The sequence below is a fragment of the Amblyomma americanum genome, chromosome 1 (assembly GCF_052857255.1).
Source record: "Amblyomma americanum isolate KBUSLIRL-KWMA chromosome 1, ASM5285725v1, whole genome shotgun sequence".
Lineage (NCBI taxonomy): Eukaryota > Metazoa > Arthropoda > Arachnida > Ixodida > Ixodidae > Amblyomma > Amblyomma americanum.
Window position 1 is genome coordinate 193,741,855 of NC_135497.1, and position 25,443 is coordinate 193,767,297.

General features: G+C 43.4%; 1 protein-coding gene across 2 annotated transcripts in view; it reads left to right on the top strand.

The window, feature by feature from the left end:
* Syn1 (Syntrophin-like 1) overlaps positions 1 to 24,110 on the top strand; it is a 102,395-nt gene extending 78,285 nt beyond the window's left edge. The window contains exons 4-6 of one of the 2 annotated variants that reach the window (XM_077648164.1): positions 4,851 to 5,032; positions 8,659 to 8,837; positions 9,055 to 24,110. In XM_077648164.1, the coding sequence (XP_077504290.1) occupies positions 4,851 to 5,032; positions 8,659 to 8,837; positions 9,055 to 9,147 (454 nt within the window). In that variant the 3' untranslated portion in view covers positions 9,148 to 24,110. Of the gene's footprint in view, positions 1 to 4,826; positions 5,033 to 8,658; positions 8,838 to 9,054 lie in introns of both variants that reach the window. The other variant, XM_077648163.1, reaches the window with a different exon arrangement.
* The last annotated feature ends 1,333 nt before the right edge of the window (positions 24,111 to 25,443 follow it).

The window sequence follows — 25,443 nt, forward strand, 5'->3', positions numbered from 1 at the left end:
TGAGTCGACTGGCAACAGAACAACTTGTTTATTCTGGCATCGCAAAAGAGCAGCCGGTCAGGGCGACCACGTTACTCGAAGGAAGAGATCGAAGTCCCTTCGGCGTCCGGGGCAGCGGCTTTTTATACCCTCCGAGTCGAGGGCAAGAAGGAACGGCTTGGGATGAGGCGCCCGATACGGCGACGCTCAGACATGTTCAGACGTGACGTGCGCGTCCGCCGGGCCGGCGCCGGTCAGACCTCCTCGCCTCCCAGTTGGGGAGCTCCTCTCCCCGGCTGCCGCGCTTTGACAAGCGTGGGCACCAACATGCACACACACACACGCACACACGACGACACGTGGCATTGAAACCTGCCTGGACGCGCTTGGCAAGAGGCGTTACGGCAGCACTGAACGGGCCCAAAATGACCGCCACTTTGAATGAAGCCGCGGCGTCCGTTGCATCCGCGCCGGCTATACCGCGCGTCGTAGGCGAAACGTAACAGCAGATTGCCTCGTTGCCCCAAGCGGCCATCTTTTGAATTGCTGCGTTAACTGGTCAGTGATTCATTCTGCCGTTAAACAACTTTAATCCGCCTCATGCAGTAAAGCTCACTTACGGCTCTCTCACGTTGCCACGACTCTTTCCTCACTTCATGCCAAAAACATACACATACACATGCACCCACATGCGTGGGTGCATGTGTATGTTTACATTACTTCCTCACTAGCTCCCCACTTTTTTTTCTACAAACTTCCTTTCTGTCTCAGGTATAGTAGAGAAGGTTGACAGGTTGGTCATGACACGCGGGGATTAGGACTCCAAAAATTGCTGCTGGTTTAAATAGTAGTTTACTGTTCCCAAAAATCTTGGCCAAGTCAGGGCAGATTCTTCAGTGATCCATAATGTGCTTCAAGGACAATACCTGTTGTATGTTGAACTCACATTTACTTTCATTCAACATGACACCTCTATTCTGCAGTGCTTGGACAACTTTCTCAGGCAGGCATTGTGATCTGCTTGCGTTATGCTGTAAATCAAAATATCCTCTCATTCTGGGCCTGTCCATGTGCCGCTCAGTCATGCACTACCTCCAACGCATACTCCTTCCCTCCTACATGCCCTATTCCTGTGAGAGCTGGGTGTCCACTCCTGCTATGCCACACCCAACACTGGGGTCACTTCTGACTGCCCATGTGTTGGAAAAACACCACACTGTTCCAAGCTGCAGCCTCAACCCACTGACTTCAAACGGCGACCAGAACCTGGACAGCAAAATCTCTCTCTCTCTCTGTTGCTTTAGGCCTACTATTATGCCCAGGAACTGCGATATCTTCTTTTGGAAGAATTCAGGTGCAGAACCAGTGCCGAGTGGAATCCATTGGAGTCTGAATCTATTGAATGTTATCATGAAGGTTGTCAGGTTCCACTACTCTTCAGCAAGGCTGCACTGCCGGAAGCTTGATTTGGTATCAGGTTTCAAAAAGTGATGGGCTCTAGTTGATTTAAGAACATTTCCACTGACCAAACAGGGTGACCTTCTCTCTCCACCAGCTTGTTTACCTTTATGAAGTCGGTGTGTATGTGGATGTCTCTGTTAGGCTTTCATATGATGACTATGATAGAACACCATTCTGTTGCCTCACCAATGAAATAAATGACTCTAAGCAGTTTTAGTGCACTAGCACCTAATAGTGGCCATTCCCTGCATTTAGAAGTTGTGTATTTGTCTGTCTGTTTGTCTGAAGCCGGTTTTGTGGCAGACTGCTCACGTGTGGTGGGCAGGTGAGCATGAGCAGCCTGCCCACCATGTCTGGCTGCAGCTCCATTAATCGTTAGAGGCTGCTCGCGAAGAGCAATTTGGATCGCAACCCAACCCAAGTCTCACCGATGGCAGCACCTGCCATAGAAGGGCAGTGGTGCATCGCTTGACCACTGCACTACTGTGCCAGGAATGGTGGGAAGACTCCCAGGGATCTGTGAATATAGAGACTGACCAATTCCGCATATATGGACATTAGTCCATTATCGCGATCCAAACAACTGCCATCTGTGAACACTGGATCTGAACACCAGAACCGAAGTGAAAACCGAACTGATAGCACACCTAATTCTCATTGCCTAACTGCGCAAATCGACCACCATTTTTTTACTTTCGGCTTTCGCATCAGTGGTATGGCTACTCTACAAGGACTGCTTAGTGTACAAGGGACAGTATCATTGAGCTTGACATTGTATGGGAGCTTTACGTTACCCAGACGAGTGACCAGTGGCCTGACTCAGGTCAGTGAAAAGTGTTAGGAACTCGCTTTTTTGGTGGACTGCTTAGCTCTTGTGGATGTTGACTTGAGCAAGACTGTTCACAATGCTGAATCTCTTGCTGTCTTCTTTTGACAAAAGAGGGACTTCAGGACCATCCACAATGTTGATGCCAGCTAGTCCTGTTACAGCCTGACATCTCTGCTTCCATTGCACCAAAAACCTTGGTCTTGCTGGTTCATTCCCACAAGCATCCTTTGGGCTGTTCAAGATGAACTCCTCTGAAGAACTGCTCAGTACGACAGTGACATCTGCTCCTTAGTTGACATTAACCTTGACAGGCAAGATATGGATATCCATTGTAACCATGGTCTCTGGTGTTGAACAAAATTACCCCAAGAAATGCATTGCTCATGGTGACAGACTTGTAAACTGCATTTTGTCCTTTGCAGACTCTGGCATAGTGCCCCTTCTTGTGCTACATGTTGCAGGTGGCTTTTTTGCCAGACACTGTCCTTTCGTGTGTTCTGTGTGGTTGCAGGAAGCAGGGGCCCTCACTTGAATGGTGGCTACTTTCTTTTTGGCAGAAGACCCAGCTGTCTTGCCAGTTTTGGCAACTCTGTTCGTCTTTTCCTTATCATAGCCATATAAAGCAATGGCCTGTTCTTTCACAACTTTGGCCAGCACACTATGGCTGTAAACTTTTTCCTTGTTTATTTATTTATTCACTGATACCTGCAGAAGGCATTATTGCGGGGGGGGGGGGGGGGGGGGGTACAATGAAATCAAGCATTATAACTGCTATAGTCAGGTGATGAGACATTCAAAGAACACACGGAACAGCCATAAAATACAGCAAAATCAGGCACACCACATGTACATTAATGATACAAAGTTAAGATTAAGTGATTCTATGAATAAGAGCATGAATAAAAGCACGAAACGCTTCCACAGATGTGCAGTCAACGACATTTTTCTGGAGTTGGCTCCAAACAGATATGACTTGCGGAAAGAAAGAGTTCTGATAAAGGTTTTAAGGATGATTCACGCACCTTGAAAAGCATGATCACAACGTGCAGATACAAAAAGTGGCAGCTGAACATTGAGTTTTATGAATCTCGGTTTTGCTGAAGTAGATGCGATAGAAGATTTCTAGCTTACAGCGCATGTTCCTATTACTCAGAAGTTCCTGGCCAAAAGATTCCTTTATTGCTGAAACGCTGGCTGTGTCGAAAGTTGTAATCGTTGGCAACAAAACGACACTACGCCCAGCTGCATACTTTTAGACAGCTTGTTACCTCTGATGTCTGCCACAATCTTGTCGCAGACCGCTTCGTCATGTGGCACCATAAAGCTCTATTGCTTTCCCTTCTCTCTGCTCTCTCACAAAGAATGTAGCTCGCTCGTAGATGGTGTTTCAGTGAACTATGGGATAGATCTTGCACTTACAGTGCATCATCATAAGACCTCTTCTGAGCATCCTCTAATTTCATTGTGAGCAGAATATCATCCGCTTTATCCCCCACGAAGCAAACCAATGCATGCATCTGCTGCTCAGCAAGCTGTGAAGTTTTCCGAGCAGCAGCTTTGAAGTTCCAAACAACACTTCCATTGTGGACAATCACTTGGGCTTGTGATGCTGAATTTCTACCAAGGCTTGCACTGGAAGCTGGATTTTGACATTTCAGCCCAAAGCATGGACCATCTGTTGGTGCTGCTTTTGGGGTTCACTTGTGCTTGCCACCATGTAGTGTTAGTGTGCTTGCAGCATACATGTTCTCCATTCAGCTATAAAAGACGATTTATTACTTCTCTCCGGTTCTAACTTCCAGCACCGCCATTGTCAGGCCTTAGCCACGCAGGGTCATCCTTTGGGTGATCTGTTTGCCAACAGCTAGAGTGCCATCTCATTTTGTGCATTGTGCAGTCATTGGCATGCCATGGGCCATGTGACTTGCAGTGTACAACACAGATGTTATTCAGCATCTGATGTTTATAACAGAATGCTACAAGCGACACTTTGTTGTCAGAGTCCTGAACTATGGGCTGGAAGGTGCTGTAGCACTCTGTTATGCTAGTTGGCTTGTGCCGAGTTGGGTTCGTTTTCATGGCAGTGTTGTCTGAAGTGAAGTGTTTTTGAGGTGCGTTGCATAAGGAGTCAGTAACATCCCCTTGAATATGGACAGTGCACTAAGTCATGGTACTGTGTAAATGGAAATGTTCACTAAGAAGGGATTTGGCTAAGGCTGTGTACAGAAGATGTGCAGGAGGAAAGTAGAATGTCTGTGTGCTGCAAAATTAGAATTCATGGCTGCCTTCTAGGCTGCAGGCTGGTAGGGCTTGCTTCGTGGAGAGAGCTCTGAACTAGCTGCTACAGTGTACAGTAAGCTTGAAGTGATAAGTAGCATGGGGTATTTAGCAAGTGTAATCCATAGCACAGTGAGGTATGACCATATTATTGGTACATTTTGGTGACGTCTGAAATGTACCTGCAGTCAGTGACAAGCACAAATGAAAAGCATTGATCATTCTACAATAGTTGAGAAGCTTGCCACGGGTGGCAGGTTGAAGTGGCAGGCTTCCGCAGGCTGGTGACAACGAGTTCTGGCAGGGCCTCGGTGGGACCGTCTGCAGGAGGTGAGGCGACCACACTGACGCTGCGTCTGGGCACACGCCAAGGTGTCCAGTCCCGGCTGATGCGTGTTGAGACCCACCGAGATCTGGCAGTGTGGGCACGCCACCTGGTGCATGGTGCCCACCTTGCAGTGGCTGCTGCCAAGGAAGTGCGTTTTGGTGAGCTACCACTTTGTGCAACACCACCATTGTCAGTGTGCCCATCATTCATTACTGGTCAGCTGGTACTCCCAGAATGTGCAGTGTGGCCAACAGAGGTTGATATAAGTGTTAGGGTTGTGTTGGTTTAATTCAGCCGGTGTTTTGTTTTACTTGAGTTTTACTGTTCTCTCCATAGCATATGTGTTTTGACTTCGCATCTCATCTCGTTGCTTGTCACAGCCTTGGTTTGGGTGTTTGGTTTCGAAGGTCTTATTTCAGCAGAATTGGAGTACATTTAGGAAAAAAAAAGCTACAATATTTGGGATTACATCTGCTGAGGTTCCTGAGGCACAAGGCGTCCATATGGCGCCTGACATGGCCTCGTGACTTTCGCACGCACAGTGTGGCAAAGAACAGCGCAATTCGAGATCTTGAAACAAGATAAATGATAACCATCTGACATCAGAACTAGGGACAGCCAAACAGGGCACAATCACGGAAAAAAAAAGAAGAAAAACAAAACAAACACAGAAGCATTATGAGCAAAATATATTGTCTGCAAGAAATAGCCAACAACCAACAAAACAATTTTACATTGAGGAAAAAAGTACAAGTGATCAGGCTTCGAGTACAAGTACAAGTGATTAAGGTATGACTCAGCAACAAAAAACTGCAAATGAAAATGGGTCATGATAACTTGCGATGTCAGCCAACTCGTTTTGGTTTCCCTTCTTTGTTTCTTTGTTACAGGTTCCCTTCCAACTTTCAATACCTTGAATAACACTGTCAAAACATAGTTGTGCGGGCATATTTGGAGTCAATGTGCAGTTTTTCACAGTAGAGCTTTCACTCGCCTTTTAAAAGAGTAGCGTGTTTTACATTCTATTGCTATGGAAACTATTTCTGGAAAGATGTTTAGTAATAATAATATCTGGTAATCTATTGATTGTGCGCCGTTTGTTGTGTGTGTTCTTCAGGTATTCACTAAACATCCTGTTAAGGAGTTGGCACAAGTATTAATATCCTTTGATATGCTTTATCGAGAAAATTGAATCTCTTTGTGAACATGACTATGTTTCACTATTTTACCTCCTGCAGACTTTTTTTCTTGCAAGCATGCTGCTGTTAATATATAAGGTTAGCAATTGAAAAAAAATACTGATTATTAGAATTTAGCACGGCCAAGGTTGTCGGCAATGACTCAGAACATTATGAACGATAGGCATGCATATTTGGGAAAAGTCCCAGACAGTGCAGAATTGCTTGAATGTGATAGCAAATCTTTAGGGACAACCTGGTAGCATCTAGCAGCCCCATTTTGGGAATTTTCTATTTCTTTTTCAAGTACTCTGGGAAGCGTTGAACGATGTACAATAAAGAATCCTGGTAAACTGAAGCAACTGTTTAATTAGTTGCCTAAAAAAAAGTTGTGCACACTCAAAAAATAAAAAATAAAACAGGAAGTCTGTACCAAGAGTACCAAACCACTAGGCAGGGACAGCAATTAATAGCACCACTTGAACAAGCGTGCCTTCCTCACAACCTTTACTGAATTTTGGTGTTACCATTGCTGCCTTTTGTTTTTTCGCTTGGGAAAAATCATCGATGCTTCCTCTCTTTCCATGATACCATTTTTCATTTCGAGAAGTGCTCCGTGGAGCTGAATGTGTCGAAAGAGTTGTGCTCTTCCAGGCATTTGTGCCCCAAAGGCCGCTTGCCTTGTTGTCTGGGCTGGTGGCTGCATTATCAGTGATGCCGAATTTCTACATTTTCTGTGGTTGCAAGAATTCCTTTAGCAGTATCATGTGTCTGAAATTAAGTAGTTTCATTTGTTAATCACACTATAATTGGGTCATTCAAGTATTCTGTAAGCCAGTGTCTCCGGAACCCTGCCAGTGTCTCCGGAACCCTGCGAGTGCCTTAAATTGGGTGGATATGGTCTGTCTCAGGTTTGCACATGGCAGTGTAGTGATTTCTCTTCATTGTAGGGCTGGCAAAAATATGAGTCGTCTTCTGGAGATAAACATGGCCAGGACAGTGCCACTCAGACTTGTGTAGTTTGGTGTAAATTTGCTTGAATGGATGTGAATTTGATATTGACATTGAACGTTATGTACCAGACAATCAGGTGGGTTACCTGGGCTAAAAGCTGAAGTCAAACAGCTTGACGAGGCCCAAGCAACCCTTACAAGGCAGTACAAGCTTCTGCTTCTGCAGTAACACATCTGCAGTAAGCTTCTATAGTAACACAGCTTCTGCTTCAACCAGCATAGTAGACATTTCTTCAGAGGCTAAGTACTTTGCTCTGAATGTCTTCTTAAGAGCTTGCTTTTTTAATCAGATGAGACATTCATAGAAGCTACCCCACGAGGGCCTGCATTCTGCAGTGAGTTTTTACTGAGTGTGTGAGTTGGCAATGTAGTTTTGCAACTGGGCACTGCTCTCAGTCCAAAAAGAGCCCAGGTCCTTGATCACCTTCTTTATTTTAATTGTGGGAGCGTTGTCACTGTAAATAGAGCTTAGAAGTCCTCCTCTGGCCATGAATCTCCAAAAAGCAAGAAGGAAAGAACATTTGACATGTCAGCTACCAATTCTCAATGACTGTCAGGTAAACAGACCTATGTAGTGCTTGGTAGCAGTTGTCCCCTTGATTAGAAGTGGTTCAGCGAAGTTGACGCCTGTCACTTAGAAGTGTTGTGCCTTTGTTATTCAGTCTGTCGTTAGCAGAGCAGTCACTTCGTTTGCTGGTCATGTGTTGAATCACTTGCGCGTTACACATTCTTTTGTGGTGAGTTCCGCCCGGCGATTCTGAGCATCGCTTTTAATCTGCAAAAGAGCAAAACTGCTGTGGTGTCTGGTTTTAATGGCCAATCTAGATTTCCAGAGAAAAGATAGAGCAATCCACCATGAAGTGAGTCGCCCTTGATTCACAATTGGAACTCAGGATCTGAATTCAAATCACACATTTAAACATGAGTTTTGGTTCGCAGAACCAGAAAACATGCTCTGGATTGCTGATAGGAATTTTGCCATTAGAATTTTCGTTGCCCACTGTCGTTCACTCTGCTGGGGTATGTTTCGGGATCAGTGATTCGAGGATGCCACTATTTCCTTCATTGCCAGCTCCAAAAATATACCAGGCCACATTCTTCTGTTACACCAGTAAAAAAAGAAAACAGAACTAAATATGTAGGTGTATTCAAACTTGTCTTATGGCAAAGGAAGTTCTGTTTTTTTTTTTGTTTTTTTTTTTCTAGCATGGAGGGGAGGGGAATGTTGATGTTTCGTAGCATGCATGCAAAATGAGCGCATGAGCCCAACTTCATATCTACAGGAGGTAAAAAACTGAACAACAGTTTCCTTTGCATGTTTTATGCACCCTATGGAAACTTGTAATGTGAGCATGCAGTCTTGAGGTATGTGCATGTATCAGTCCCGCATTAAGTCGCCTGCTAGTGGCTTCTTAATCTTGTCTGGAACACTAAGTGTACAAAAATCAGGTTCAGTGTCGTCGCTAATGTAAACTTTGCTTTTTTTTTGTTCAAACAAGTGAACTTTGATTTTTCTTTACTCAGTGTAACTTTGTTTAAAAATATGTTGTGACAGCTTTTGTGTACTCTTTTCTTTTTTAATCCATTTTTCAGCATGTCTGTTCCAAGGCCAGGAATGCACTCTTACATTACATTATGAAGATGGCTTTCTTCTGCAAGAGAACCGCAGGCAGTTAACCCTCTGGCAGTTTCCATTTGAGAGGCTGCGAAATTCTGGCGATGATGGCATGCGTCTGGCTTGGCTCGACTTCGGTGGAGAAGATGGTGATAAGGTATCCAACATGTTCTTGTGCTTGTTGTTGCAAAGCTTATTCAGAAGTGTTCAGATGTGGTGAGGTGTGCACCTCTCTAGATTTATAGAAATTATAAAAAGAAACCTTTAACTGGTAAATGTAATTTCACAAGTAACATTTCTGCAGGCTCATTCAGCGAGTGTGACTGATGTGGCATTGGCTAGCCTTTGCTGATGCTCATGGCCTTCTTCCGCAGGAGTTGGACTTGATGCAGTGCCCAAAGCCATTTGTGTTCACGCTGCACACATTCCTGTCCGCCAAGGTAACCCGCATGGGCCTGGTGGCGTGACAACTAAAGGACCACCACGACATGCAAGCTGCTCCACTGGTGCAGCAGTGGCCCATCCTGGGATGCTGAGCCACCCTTGTTGCAGGTTGGCAGCTTCGAGGGAAGACAACTGTGCAGCTGTTTCCGGGACTCTTTAAAAGAGGAAGATGCAGCCAGAAACAGTGGGGTTGAAATGGGGCCAGAGCATCACTCCTGCTCGTGGACACGTGGATTGTAATGAACATTTTGTGCAGGTGAGGCAGGTTGTACAGGCCCACCACTGCTTTCGCTGCCTTTCATGTTCATGCAACGTTCCACCTGCCAACACCCTGGCAGCAGATACCTGCACTGACAGCTGCAGGCAAATTTTGTCGCTGCATCGTGGTGGTCTCCCATGCTCACTGCTTGGGAACACATACACAAACACAGACGCACACACACAAAAACCAGAACTACAGTGGACCCTCAGGGGCCAGCATTTACGCAGCTTCTAAAGTTTCTACCCATCTTCCCCTGGTGGGACACTGAAGTAGAAGCAGGAGTATGTTGCTCTCCTAAGGTGCACTCTATCAGCTGTGGCCTGGCCCAACTTTTGATCATCTCACAGCAGCATTCCTTCAAGAGACAGGAAGGGGACGCAGTGAAATGGAAACGCCTTGCATCTCAGCATGCAAATGGTGAATGTCAAGGAATATGTCTATATGACAAAGTGGCAAGCCTTTTGTGAGGTTTTTCTCTGCTTATCAGCATGCAGCTACAAAAAAAGTCTCATTGGAAGTACACATCTGTGCCACACATGTAGCATGATGCTTATGTCTCTACAGGGAGACTTGCACTCCACTGTTGCCGCATTCCATTCGCAAGTCTTCCGGTTGATGCATTGGTAGCATGAATGGTATTGCCCTACCTTTCTTTTTTTAGATGTAATTTTGTAGTGCTTACTCTGCACATACATTTATGTTTTGTTCTCTTGTACATTCTTTCCTCCCTTTACTGCGTGGCTGTTACTAATTCACACACAGCTGAGTTGTATGAGTTCTTTTGAAGTGAAATCATTTCCTCGCTTAATTCTAAAATAATTGCAGAATGCATTTGGAGATTTTTTTTTCAACAGAGCAGGAAAGCTTGCTTGAAATTAATTTACTTGGCTGCAGATGGCATTGACATGAATGTATGTCTGTTACTGAAGCTGTGATGAGTGTCTATTCTGTCACCACTTTTTTATCACAATTTGGCTGGCCTTACAGATGTGACTTTAAGGAAGTCCTTGGACTGCGTACATGGTTTTTGAAAGGTTTAATATGTTAGGTATCTGCTGTGCTCATGAGAAGGTGAAAGTTCCATGCCTGACTATGCAAAGCTACTGCAAGGCAGAGACTTTATTTGTAAAGAGCTGGTTAAAGAACAGGCAGCTGTATTCTCCTTTAGTAATGCTTAAATATGTATAGGGATACATTCATGAAGCCATACTCTGGCACTTGTGTTTTTGTTTTCTTTCATATGTTCAGTGGTACAAGAACAGTGAGCCAGCTCAGAGAAGCATGTGTAATGCTTTATGTTGCAGAAAATTGTAGTCACTGTTCTCTCTCTCTCTGCATCAGAGCTAAGTGGAACTGAGTTCATGCTCATATGAGAAGCTTTTAGCATTTTTTTTCTTGCTTCTTTCCTATCATTTTTAACATTCGTAACTTCAATCAACGAATTTGGCTTTTGCTTTACCCGGATGCTTTAACGATTAACTTGCTTTTGGTTTTAATGAATACATAAGATTTCCGTATACCTGTAGTCAAACTGTCATTTGCCTTCTCCAGTTTTTTTTAACATCATCTGATCAATAATTTGTACATGTTATGTAGCTGAGAAATCCCATCAATCTAACTTCCATCTAATAACTGCTAATTCAGAACTTAGTGGTATAGCTGTTTTGCATACTGCACTTTTCTTTTTCCTAGACATGAAAACGAGGCTGCTATAAACTTGATAGCTTTTTTTTTTTTTTGGTGCAGAGTGTATTCTGTGCTGAGGGGTATCCGGAATATACTTTAGAAGAGTTAACTGCTGGGCTAGTTGGTGATCATACATACTAAAAAGATTTTTTGCGCCAAAAACAACTCACACAGGAAAGACGACAACATGGGATTTTTTGCGCCAAAAACAACACACACAGGAAAGACCCCGTGTCGTCGTCTTTACTGTGCGAGTTGTTTTTGGCGCAAAAAATCTTTTTAGTATGTAGGTATCCAGAATAAACACAGGGAAGTGTTAAAAGGAATTGATACCAATAACTGTTGTAAATTAACCATAAACTTTTAGTAATTTGATAATCAGAGGCTCATAGCCGATATAGCCATGCTTAAAGTAGCAAAATTTTTTGTTCATCTAGTCTTTTTCCCATTGTTGCATTCCGTATGGGTGTTGTGAGTTCTCGAAAAAGCTTTGTCTTAGATTTATTAAGGAAAGTGATTAAAAAGACTGAAATTCTGTTGTTAGCACAATTTCACTCCTAATTTAACCTGAGGGCATGTAGATAAATACATTGTATTCATGTAGTCAGCAATATTCGATACAGTTGCATCACATCCAAATATGTTGCTTGGCATACTTTTTTCCTTCATGCGAAAACTTCCAAAACTATCCTTTCTCTAACCATATTTCTGCAACCATGTAGCTGTCACTTATCTTGACATTAAAATATTAATTCATTGGTTAGTAATGAAACTTGTTTACCAGTCAGTCCGGGTTGCAGTTTGGGCTAGTTGGTTGAATTGCATAGTTTAAAACAATGCTAACACAACGGCTGTACAGAAACAAACATGACACCAGTGCCGTGGTTTGTCTGTTTCTGTTCATCTGCTGTCTTAGTGCTGTTAACACTGCACAGTTGGTCATCCATAAAAATAAATACCTGTCCGAGGCTGTTTTTGTGAGTTGTCAACATAAATTTTGTTGCATACACGGCTCAGTGCCATATGAAGAAATTAGTATTAAGCGTGCTATAGCTGCACATCCTGTATACTGTGAAAACTTGCAGAAAGGCTTGTGCAAGTGCAACATTGGCTGAATAAAGAAGAAAAAAATATAGTGACAGCAGATTAGGCTACTATTATACTTTTTCTTCAGCCTTTAGAGCAAAGTAAACCTGTCTAGCTAGCACATATCATTTGAGAAGCAATGGTGGCATCACATAAATGAAAAGACCTGTGAATCTGTTGTCTTCCAGTCTCTTTTCGTCATCAGCACATGACATTTGAGTGTATAACAAATAAATTAGTCAAACTAAATGAAATTATAGTATCGGTAAAATTACTTGTATCCTTTCTTTGAGGCTGCATGGATCTTGGAATGTGGTTTCCGATGCAAGGTGTCACATTTGCAAATTCATGCTGTTCTGATATATTACTAATTTTCTCTTGTTTAGTTATCAACTCATTTCTTAACTGATTAAAAGGCACAGATTTACTGGATTGTATTTTTTTACTGTGATGCATCCCTCTTTATTTCTGGTGTAAATATGTTGTTTTACTGAGTAAGATTGACATTGGGAGGATCAGTGAAATGAACTGAGAGCACCTGTGTGACTTGCAGGAGCATTTTTTTTTTTCTCAAAGATTCTGTTCATGTATGTTTCATTTGTGTGCATTTAAGCCAGTGGATATGCACCCAAGGCAATTGCTAACAGCAGAAAGCAGTACACCCTTAATGGAACAAGAAACTAATACCGTATTTTATTCCCTTGCTGTATAAAACTTATTCTTTGCTTCCTTAATTTGCTGAATGCACAGCCATTAGACTTAGGAGACTCAGTTTTCAGAAAGGACATAAGGCAATAAATTGACATCTGGCTGAATAAAAGCTTTTATACTGTTACATGTTTAGTTCCTTAGCTTTTTAGAATATGCAAGCAAAATTTTCTATTCTTTTCTTGGAAAGCTAGAATCGACGTTTATTAACAAGCTGGCGTCTGCTATATAGGCCTGTCGGAGCTAAGGCGAGGAAGAACCAGCTCCGACAACGTTGAGGTTTGAACTGTTTATTTGCGCTGCTCGCGCTGCAGCGGCCTAGCCCAACTTCCTCTTTCTTGTCCGGCGCTGCGTGCCATGGCCTGCAAGCCGAGTGCGGCGCGAGGGGTGCTACAGGCCCATTGCAAGTAGCAATGATTCTAGTGTTTACAGAGTGGTTGCAAAGCAAGAAACGTGCGTAGCACTATAGGTCTACCGTGATGTTCAGGGTAGTTTGCTGGCCTGCCGCAAGCAGTAGATGCACTATTTTCCCTCTCAAATGAAGGTGAGATCTGCAAGCTCTGGTGCTTTGAAAGGTAGCAAGATTACCTCAATCATGTTTGAATGAAAGACTGCTTATTGAGCAGTACTGCCAAAACTGAACGTAGCCTGTGACGCACACACTCAAGTCATGCAAAAGAGAGGAGGAGGAGGTTATGAGGAAAGGAAAGGCACATTAAACTTCTCTCTTGGTGGACACCTGAACAGCATCGTGAGTGACGTAAGGGAGGAAGTAAAAAGGGGAGAGAAAGGAGTGCCTTGTACATGTAAAAGGGCATGAAGTGTGTGATATAGGCACAAGCAGGTGTAATTTCTAGCTCCAGAGTGTCAAAGAACAAAATTCTTTCATGAACTCTGAACTCGAGAAACCTCCACATGACCTCTTGGTGGGTTTTGAGAAATGCAGATACAGTGGAAATTAAGCTGGACTGTTCCGAAGCATTTAACTCATATTTATGTTTTGCAGTTTTTAAGTACAGTCAGTTCGGAAGGATGATCGCATGCATTTACAAAAGACGGACTAAATATTATGAAGGTGTCTAGGGCAAAATTTTAGAGGGTGGTTAACTATAAGATATTTTTCAGTGTTAGCGTACTTCACTTGGAAAGTAAAGTAATGAAAGCAGGGTAGGAATGAAAAAGTGGCTGTGCTGTTTCTAGAGTGTTTTATCATAAAGAATTGGGAACTTCATAGTTGTATGGCTTGTGCCCTCCCGATATATTAAAGTAGTCTCTCATCAAGATAAACATGACGTCATGTTGTAAAATCTGTCCAGCTTGTAAAGAGTTAAGCTTTACAAAGTTCCAAAATATGACCACGTGTTAGTCTGTAGAAATTGTTAGCAAATCAGGAAAAGAAAGCATAAGTGGAAAACAGTTTGCTGTGAGCATTTATTGAGCACTTTGAAAGAAAAGCATGTTCAAAAATCCCACACAGTGCTTGCGATCGACCAGTCAGTTGCGAGTTTTAGCCTTATCTGCTGCACTTGCTCCCTTGTTGCATCAGGGGATGTGGATCTACTGTTTACAGAAGGCTGCTCATAGCCTCATGATCCTGAACAGCTGTTGCTATCTTTAAGAAATTGAAAGCAGCGAACCATTAACATCTCACATGCTAGGCCACCTGCAGTAATTTTTTTTGCCAAGCCGGAAGAACATTTGCACTTGCAAACCCTTTTAAATTATGCTGTGTTGCGGCACTGCATTGGTTCATGTCAACCACTGTGCATTAGATGAATGGTTCACAGTAACAAAGTCCTTTTATTTTTTTACATTGTTTCTGAACTTTATGCCATACTGATCAGACACAGGACAAGTACAGTTATTCTTAACCTGTGTCTTTTCTGTTTCTGTTAGCATCTTTTTATCTAGCTTGCTATAATGTATACATTTCACCAATTTTCCCAGCTAGCTACTCTTCAGTTCAGGTTATTCAGCTGTTCAGCTGATCAGAGAATTCAGTTTAACCGAGGTCTTCTCAAAGGGAGTTTACAGTATATCTATTATAGCACTGACTTTTGATTTCTGGATGATTTTTTTTTAAGTGAGCACAATCACTGGCTATGTAAAGTAATTGTAACCCATGTGCATATCAGTCCACGCAATGATACTTGTCTCAAAGGCATGTGTTCGTGACATTAGCTGCTCCTCCAATATTTATTCAGCTCGTGTAAGCAGCTTAAATGTTAGCTTTTTGGGCTGTGTACGCCATTAAAACATAAAGAACGTAGTTGAATACTGAGATCGTTCAAAAATTTTTCTAGAGTCTAGTTGACTCTACTGGAAAAATGGCATTGCAATAATAATCATCCAAGTTTTTTTGAGTCATTGAAGCTATTTCTGTTTTAACTTTACATTGAGCAGCTATAATGGCATTCTGCAAAGTTTGCAACCTGTCTTGCATCCACGTGCGAGTTGTGCAGCATTATACAACGGGTAGAAAGGGCTAAATGAATTTAGTGGCTTTCTGTTCTATGTGTGCTTTAGTTTTGTTTTAGCTAATTCAGAAAACGGTAATAATTGTAGAGATGAGCTGACAAGAGTAAATAACTTATGCAAAAGAAATTTGCTTTAATTGCACTTGTTGGCAGGTAGGGAATGGTTGTGCCTACTGCTATCTGTGTGGCAGAACCTGTTACATTCTAAAAGTTCGAGAATTGGACCTTGTTGGTTGTTCATTATAGTGAAACGTGCTTTTTGCAGTCTGTGTTGTCTTCTTTTCACTTCTGTCCATAAAAAGTTTAGTGCATTTCACCATGTTACATTCTATTCATGTCTAAACAGTTATGAGTTTGACCACATCAGAACATTACACAGAATTTATTGTTCCAGTCGTGACCGTTGAGTGAAAAAATGGTTCTTTTAAGCCGTATAACAGTGCAGCTTTCTCTGAGTGTATGACCTGGGCTCTAGTCATTCTAGCATGCCTACCAGCAAGCTCAAAACTGTCATTTTGATGCATGTAATCCTAGTGAGCAGCATAACTAAGCTTGGAAGCCTTGGAGTTGGGGATCTTTCTAAATGTAATTGATGGAGCAGTTGCTGACATCACTTTTGTATTGCCGTGGTTATTTGGGTTGGCAAATTTTTCTAACACTAGGCATATAGGCCACCCAGAGAACAGTTTTCTTACCCAAAAGTGCATATTTTGTAAGGCAGCTTGGTCATGTAGACAAATGTGCAAGTTATTTTCCACATGCATTACAACCGTGTTGCACAGGCTTGCTTATAACTTGAGACAGGCGGCAGAATAACCTTGGAGAAATATGGTGATCACGGCATGTATCTCCAGATTTCTGGCAGGCTCAAGCACGAACATGTTGTAAACTGCAGCATCACTATCGGTTGTGAAGTTTTGCTAATAATTAACCAGGTGAGAGACTGAGCTTACTGAATTGTAAAGCACTGCTAGTTCTTTCAGTGGACTTGTTGCTAGTGCCTGTAACAGATGTGGCACATTTTTGGCCTTTTCTGACCTAAAATACTTTGTAGCTGTATCGTGTTGAAGCTCGGGTCACTCTGGAAGTGGATATTTATAACGGGACTAAGCAATAAGAGGATCTGCTGAGTGGAGCACTTGTTGATCTTCAAAAGAAGAGGGACTCTTGTTTGCTTAGGGACTCTGCTGTTGCTTCCAAGGGCTTTTTGTTTTAGCGTGGCATTTTAACAAAACATTACTGAAAGGTTTGTCAGTGGACATTGAGGGGTAACAACTTGTCCTTGTTCTGTGTAAAAAGATGCCCTTCCTTCTGTATGTTATTCTTTTATTGAAATGTTTCCTTTTGCATGAAAATACTGATACGACTGTATTTGTACAACGAAAATGGTTGAATGGGTAGTAGCCAAATGCCAAAGAAGCTGTTTACTGAAAGGAAAAACACTCGCCATTGGCACACCTGCATGCATTGCCTAGAGTTTCAGGAAGTGATCATGCCTCAGTTAAGAGACTTTTGTAGTTCAGAACAAAACTAAAAGGCATACTGTTGTCATTGTTGTTTACACAGCTATGATGTGCATGTTTCTATATAGCGAGTCTGTGGTAAACATAGCCATTCATTGCTTTTGCTGTGTCTTTGTATGCAACTTTTCCACTTGTATACACACTACACGAGTCAGAGCACCATGGTGCACCACACAGCACACTGTATACAATGTGTTGAGGCCTGCACCACCTTACGTGCCACCGTAAGAGGTTCGAACGCATTTGTGGTCAGTGCAGATCATATGGCTCACTACATGTTCCTTGTGGAGTAAGTCTTGTAGGATTTGGCCTATTGAAAATGATATTCTACTAAGCTGCAGTGGTAATGTGTGCATTTGCACAGAAGCAGAGTTTGACAATAAGTGCAAAGTGCTCTTATTTGTTGGCTCTGGGTGGTTTTACAAATGCGGGAATTGGTACTGTACAGTAGCATTTTTTGTCAATTCTTTCACTGCTTGCTGAGAGTGTAGGTGTGCTATTTTAGCTGCACTGTTGAGTTTTGACCTGACATGTCACTATATTTGTGCTACTAAAGCTGCAGGCAAGAGAAGGATCAGCACATTAAAGTATTTGCATCTGTAGTTGTGATGTACATATAATGGAGTGCCTGAAGTGGTACTGCAGTGCCCATGAAGATGTGTTTGCCTCCAATTGGCACAATTTTGGGAAGAAAACTAGAGGTATTATAATAAGGTGCAAATTCTGTGCATTATGTAGTTTGCCCCCTCTCAAGCCCTGAAGCATCAGTGGTTAGTTGACAAGTTTGCAAATTTGTTAGGTTTTGTATTAGCAAATTTCAGCAAGGGGCTTCTTGTGAATGGCACGGTTTTAGTGCTGTTTCTAGAGCGTTCAGTTTGTGGTAAGAGCTTGCATGTTGAATAGAGTGATCATCTTTGTTATGTCCATTTTGTTTTTCTTGCAATATGTTTGCTACACCTTGAGCTTAACATATCAATGTTACTACTACATTCTATTACGACTTGTGCCTCAATACGAGTAAAACTGCCGACAATATTTTAGTTTTGTTCTTGCACCTATTTATCAAGAAATCTATTTAAGGAATAGTATGTAAAGTATCTGTACATTGTATCTGGTTTGGTTCTATAATTTTTGTTTGTGTGGAAAAAAATGGCTTGTTACAGTTGACGCTTGAACTAGCTACCTGACAGCAGCTACATTTTGAATTCTAGAAACTGCAAGGCTGTGTTATCAAGTTCTAACTATTGACTCAGGATGGGAAGCTGAAGCGTTCGTGCAAAGGGAAAATATTGCCCTAAATTTTTAGCAACTCAACACATAGTCGCACATTATGCTGTTACCGTTGTGTACAAAAAAAAGGGCAGTTATTACATTTACACGCACAAACTCCCTGCGTCATGCTTGGTGGCCTTTTGAGATCCTTGGTCTCATAAATATTGAGAGGCAGCTCATGAGGAAGTCAGCGCTTTTGGGGTGCCACAACACGGTTTTACTGAAGATTTGTAATTGGTGAGTGAACAGCATGGTGTCTTTTTTTTTTTTTCATTTTGTGCTAGCAAGCTTCTGGAAGTTAGGTACCTTAAGTAGACAAGTTAACCATTTTCTGAAAGTTCACAAACTAACAAAATTTTTTATGACACCTTGCCAGCATGAACATTCATCAGGAGCACCATCTTATGAAAAATCGCTTTCTGATCTAGCTGAAGAAGAGTACTGGAAAGTGCTGTATCATGACTTTGAAGTGTGAGTGCATGCGTGTGTATGTGTGTGTATAAAGCGCAGGGGCGTTGGAACTAAACATTTGAAAAAAGACAGTTTCAACAAGCCACTTAGTGTGTCACAGCTTAAGTGTTTACAGCATTGCATGATATGGCCGTGTAGCATATTTCAGAGTGTTCAATTATATGGTACTGGGGAGAACTGATTATGAGACAGAAAACTCTGAAGTATTTGTTGCATCCTAACTGAAGTAATAATGGGCATGCTGTTAACTGCGATGTTTTAACACATATATCTCTGGTTGTGCACATAGCATGGCAGTGTGGGGCTGTTAGTACTGATGCAGTTCATGGGAGCTCTTACTTACTTGGAGCCTCAGTGAATGCTTGTGAGACAAGGAGTTGCATTCTTCAAAAAGGCAATATCCTGGAAAAACATTTAAAAAATGTTGAGTTTTTACACAAGCCCATCCATGTCTCTAAGTGACAAGTACTGCCAAATGTCTGCATACACAATATAATATGCAACTTTCACCATGCTTTTCTTCTACATATAAATAAGTGCTCCTTGAATTTTGGATATATGACATTTCTGGTCTGGATGGTATTCTTGTGTAAGGAGGTTCATGCGACTTCATCTAAGCTGCTCTAGCTGCTGCTAATGTATTAAACAATTAAGATTAAGTTTCTTTCAAGTGGCTGGTGAAGGGAACAAGTGAACTGAACTGTGCTGGCTGGCTGACACTGTGGAGCATTCGTGTGCTGCATTTGTCAGTTGTGGTTATTTATTGAAACAAGCCATGCACACTTAGTTCCTTTTACCACCTATCGAATATAAATTATTCTTTTACCATTTCCAGCAGGGTGAAATCAGTTGCATTCAGCTGCTTTTAAAAATATGTGCCAGCTATCACAAATGCCTTTGTGCATTCAAGTTGTGACAGCACTCTAGGAACGGTTTGTCTTCGGCTCTGAGATTGTGCCACACTTCTAATGTCATGCTGGTGCAGCGTTTGAGATGAAATTTTTCAGTGATCAATAGCCATACAGGTTATGTGTTCATTCCCAGATGGCTGCGTTGCATGAGGCCGCTGGTGCTCTGGGCCAAAGCTGAAATTAATCACTGTTGCCAGCTCACTGCCATTTGCACATCGTTCAGCTGGCCGACATCTGCTATGGTCAGCATTACTGTATTACTCTGGTTCTTGAAAGAGAGCATGGAATAACTCTGCTTTTGCACAGTTCCAGAAAATGTCATGGTTGCTTCTAATGTAAATTTTGATGTTGATCACATATTAATCAAATCAGGCTGCAAAAACTTGCATCATAAAAAGATAAGTGCCCAGTCAGCACATCCTGAAATAAGATCTCTTAACACCATTATGCATTGCTGCTTTGCTATTTTTGTGTTACTTACACGAAAAGCCCCCCCCCCCCCCCCCCACAAACCCCCTCCCCTTTTTTTTACTCAGTTGAAGCTCCTCATGGAAAAGGTGAAAGGTCATTGAAATTTTTTGTTTCTTTACTAGAAGCCATTGTTTCTTTATAATCATAGATGACCACAAATGCCACACACAAGAGCCCAGCCTCCCCCTTGGTTGAGGTGATAGAGGAGGTTCAGCACTTGGCCATATGACATGCAGGATGCTGCAGTTCTGACTTGCCGATTGACTGGGTCCTGAATATTGTTGCACATCGTTTCAAAGTGAAGGCGCACTCCAGATTGGCTTGTTATGTTGCGTTCAAGAGAAAAGGTTGTTTGTGACATCCGTTGGGTAAGAAATTTTAGTTTTAAAGGAGGTAGTAAGTGCATGGATTTCAAGGGGGTCTCTGGATGCCACAGAAAAATGCATATAATTCATGACTATTTCTTCAGAGTTTTGGCATAGTGACATTTAGCTGTGGGCACATAAAAGGTACCCCACATAATGTGACCCGTAGGTTAAAAAATGACGCAAGTCTGGGAACTGAATCAATTAATGTTGGTAGCCACTGTCCAAACTCTTGCTGAGGTTCATTTCCACTTTGTCCATATATTTGTGGCCTGACTGTATGCAGTCTGTAGTTAACTGAAATAAGCGTTACTTTCCTGTAATTGGCTGTCAAGTATCTGGACATGGTGACAGGGCATTCGCTGAGCACAGACAGGAGCTCAAGTTGGATCACAGCTGCCGCAGGCTGATACATTATTTGACATTGCTCATTAGCTGGTTGCTGGGATCAATGTTCCTCCCACTTTTGCGCTGGTTTGACGTGACAATGTGACACAAAGAGGAGAAATGTGTAGTTTAAATATTTTTTCGATTGGAGCTCTGCGTAGGCTCAACGTTTTCGTGGAGATAGTTTCAGTGAGTCAATTTTCAATGAGGATTTGCAAGTTTTTTTCCATGTGCCTGATTTACGTGCATGTTTCGTGCCCCCTGAAATTGCGTAATAAGAAAAGCTTGTCTTGTGAAATGTCACATGTCATGTGTGGCACGAATTTGAAGTACTCATTGACACTTGCCTGTTGATGCTTTGTGCAGATTAGAGTTGCTTTAATTGAGTGAATGCCCGTTTTGTGCAGCACACAGGAATTTGATGTCTGAGGAGGTGGGCATGTATGAGGTTCCTCACCTGGATGCAAAAAGCAGCCAAATAGCTGCTCCTGCGGCTCATATGTGTGCCTGTGTCGTTGGCCAGTGCACTTGACACTAATGCTTCTCAAATACATTCCTAGGGCAGCTGGTGGGGTTTGTTTTAACTAATGTGCGTAACACCCACACCAAAAGCTTCGTGCCAGCCATTTGCTGCTGGGCCAATGTTAATGGTGCCACTAATGGGAATGCTGCAACACTGCAGCTATATGTGAGCATGGAACGTGCGCAGCGGGGATATGCTGGGTCTCTGCACATTGTTAAAAAACAAAGCGTAATGCAAATCTTGTGACATGTGATTGGGCTGCTTTTATTTCCCTGTTTCTAATTGTGGGTAAGGTGTTGCACTATAGCAACGTTTGCGAGGACTGTGTGGTGTGAGAAGTCATTTCAAAGAGAGCCGACACTGCAGGGGCAATGAAATAAATGCGTCAGTGGTCACTGTCAGCAGCTTCGCAGAGGCCTTCCGCCTTTCAAAGGTGTACGAACCTATCTGCCTTTGGGCAACAGTGCAGAGCTTACACTAACTGCTTTGCTGTGGCCATATATAGTGAAATATGGGTGTTGATAGGGAACAACAGCAGAGTGCTGAGGGTCATTTTGATGCCAGCATGGGCAGGGCTAGGCATATTGGTTTGGATTAGCTGCAGGGATTAGCTCGCAACATTTTTTTTTTTTTTCGCCTTTGGGACACTTCTCTCAACAAGGCTGGAGTAGTTTCCTTTGTTTTGAACAGGTGCCCTAGATGGTGCCGCTCTCTATTGGTGGCCGCTTTTGCGGCAGCAGCTCTCTCCCACGTTGTTGGAATTGCAATATGGGCAGATGAATTTCGCTCTGGTATTTTAATTTCTTGGTTATGCGTAAATAAGCGGCTCACTTTTTTATCACTTAGTGTCCTATATTTGGAGAACCACAAGCATGTCCATCATGCCAACAAGTAGAAATGAAAAATGTGGGAGGAAAGGCAATGAGGAAACTGACAGGCCTCTTCAATGAGTGTGGCTGTTGTCTGCTGAAGAATCAAAAGGTGGCTCTTGCGAGGGCGATTAATTCACCCAGCACTTTCACCCCGCCATGAGCTGTTAGCCAATGGGGAGAAGAGCTTACCGCCAACGCAGAGTGGCTCGTGCTTGTTTGCGTTTCCTCATTCACGTGATGCCTGTCTGGCACTGAGGCTACATTGTAAAGTGTTCTTATGCAAAATGCGTTTGGTCGCGGGCACGAAATGCGTTGCCTTCCGTTTCCATGTCAAAGTGAAAACAAAAAAGTAGTGTGTAGTTTCTCTGTCATAATGCTGTGGTGTGTGTGCGTGTGTGCATGCGCATATGTATGTACGTGCGCATGTGCATATGAGGACTTTCCGGCGGTGTTGGCCCATGTTGACTGCCGCTTTTGTGCTTCAGAAAAGGTCAACCCATTCAGATGCATTTTTTTTTATTTAATTGCGCTGACAAACAAAAGCTAAGCAACTTCCGGGATGCAAAGCCACTGTGTCCTCTTTTGTAATTTCAGTGGAGGGTGGTGTGTGTCTGTTTTATGTGCGATGTAGAGGCATCTGGGTTTAAGTGAGGATGAAAACAGAAATGGTCAGTGTTTTGTTTGGAAAACAAGAACCACACCGGGACTTTCTTATACATGTCTGGCCGGTGTCCGGGCAGCAATGCTATCTCCCGAGCTGGTGATGTATAAACATCAGTTTGCCTCTTGTTAGCAGATGTCACACACCATTTTAACGGAGACGAAAAAGTAACTGGCGAGATGTATGCTCGTTTACTAATATCGATGTGCTTGCAAATATGTATGTGCACGCATGAATGTAACCCAGTGCAGCTGTGCGCGAGTGCCTCGTGCAGGAGACTTTCACATGCTTCGAAAATCTCCTGCACAAGCTAGTGGTGCCGTTCAAGGTTGGGCTAGTGTTCAAATTGGTGTTTGTTTGTTGCCTACTGAAATAGACCCCTTGTGAAAAAACAAAAATTGCCAAGAAATTCAAAGTTTGGTCTGTTGTTGGCACCTGTCATATTTTCTTTTCTTTTTTTCATCATGTCTTCAGGGATGAATTTGTAACTCTTATTTTGACTGTATAATACTTTTCAATAATGGCATTTCGTTTATTCACGCTATTGCAGTTTAGAAATTACCACTGCAGCACAGCAAGGGAAACACGGGTATGCATGCAAGCATGCCCTCTCAAAGGATTCCTTGGACAGTTCATAGACAGTCAGTAGACATCCCATGCATCAATAGACTGTCTAGTGAAAATTTTTTAACGGTGGTAGCGGCGCATTCCCCTTGCGGTGGGGAGAGGGGGGCATTGCACAGCCTCCTCCCTCAATCCTTTCTTTTCACAACCACGGACGCTCATCCTCCAGGCATGGACAGTGCTCAAGTGTGTAGGAGCTCTCCAGCTGTCGGAGACAGCTGCCCGTTGGGTTCGTTCTCACTCGCGGCAATCCGTGGTTGCTGTACCAGTAGAGAGTGCTGCGAAAAAAAAAAAGGGAGACTCGGTCGGCCTGTCAGTGCTCGTGGCTGTGCACGCATCCTGTGTGTTTGTAGCACATTTGTTCATGTTTGATGTATACAGTGCACGTGACCCTATGACGCAAAGGCTGCTGCCCCATTTTATGTGTGTGTGTGTGTGTCTGTGCGAGCGTGAGAGCGAGCGGGCATTGTTTTCTAACATGGACGTGCTTTTTAACCTCTCCTGCACTTTGTTCAGAGGGGAAGAATAATGAGCCATTGTGCGACTTTGTTACCAGGGCGACTCTATGAATGTGTGCCCGCAAGATATGTGGTGGAGATACCTTATGTCGAATCCCCCTTACGTGTATGTACGCGCCTTGGGCGTCCTTCCTATATTTTATAATAAACGGAGAAACGTTTGTTACAATCTCGCTTGTTTGCGTCTGTACATTCGTCGCGCATCCGGCGAAAAGCACCGCAACAAGCAGGGCCCACATGCGTGTTCAGCACACACCTGTGTGTCTGTGTGAAATAATTCATTTCAGATTTTTGCCACGTGCATGTTTCACTAGTCCGACAGGTATTATTTTCGTCAGTTGTAGAACCGAAAATAACTGTCCTCCAGTCTCAATGGTGAGGGGAACTGACACAGGACTGGGCATGTGCTGGTTCTGCATGTGCTGGTTGGGCATTGCCTTTGGTTGGAGTCAACGACGCTCATTGACTCGCCTTTCCAGCTTGCCGAAGTCTGGTATTAATTTACGGCGCTCCTCTCTCCATATAGTCTTCCTCGGCTGAATCACAGAGATAAATTTCCCGCAAGTGCCCTGTACTCTGGTCGCCTCCTCACTGACAAGTGGGCGCGCAGTTAACCAAAGCAGCTGGTGTTCAGTTGACCATGTGCAGACCGCGACTGCACAGGAAGCCAACCAGCGTGGTCCCGTGGCTTGGTCTAAGGGCAACCCGAAGGTGAACGCTTGTAACGGCGGCATCCGCGCCGCCTACAAAAGATGAATGGCAGCAACTCGATCGTGTCCATGCGTAGCGGCAGGCGTTGAAAGATACCTCGATCCCTGGCGGTGCTTCATTGTCGTAGGGTCGTTTCCGCTGCATTGGGAGCTGTTTAATGCGAACATAGACTATTATGGGAACCACTTGAGGCGGGAATACTTATGGTGGCGGATACGCCCCAGCGGAGGCGCCTGGAAGAAATAATTCGGGTAGATTCAGTGTCTTCGCGCGTCGAGGCGGGCGCGCCGCTTTTCTTTTCCGGTATTCGAGGACGCACCACGCACTGTAGCAGGACCCCGCACTGCCTTTACGGTCGAAAACTGCTGTGGTGGGAACACATAGCGTTTAGTCGAGTCATAAGTCTTCCACGAGGCGCTCGCAGGTCTCTGTGACGACGCGTGAACTCCATGAACACTTCCTGGGCATGCGTGCGGAGCGCCTCGCCGTGACGGGCGCGAGGGACATGCATCTCCATGCTCCTGGTACTGGCTCGCTCCCCTCTAGAGCCGACTGAAGGAATGTCAAGCCTTTAACAAAAGAAGTTGGGTAGCTGAAAGGATTCTAAGAAAATTTGGGGGAACCTGAAAGAACTTCAAGCATAAAAGAAAAGTCACTGAGAGCCCCGCGGTCCTCCGATTGTTATTGTAAGCTGGCCCCACTTCCAACGCGCCAAGGCGCATGTAGCGCGAGCGCCAAATATCTGGCGGGGACATCATAGAGTAACATATATCGGAGCGTCGATCCTCGTG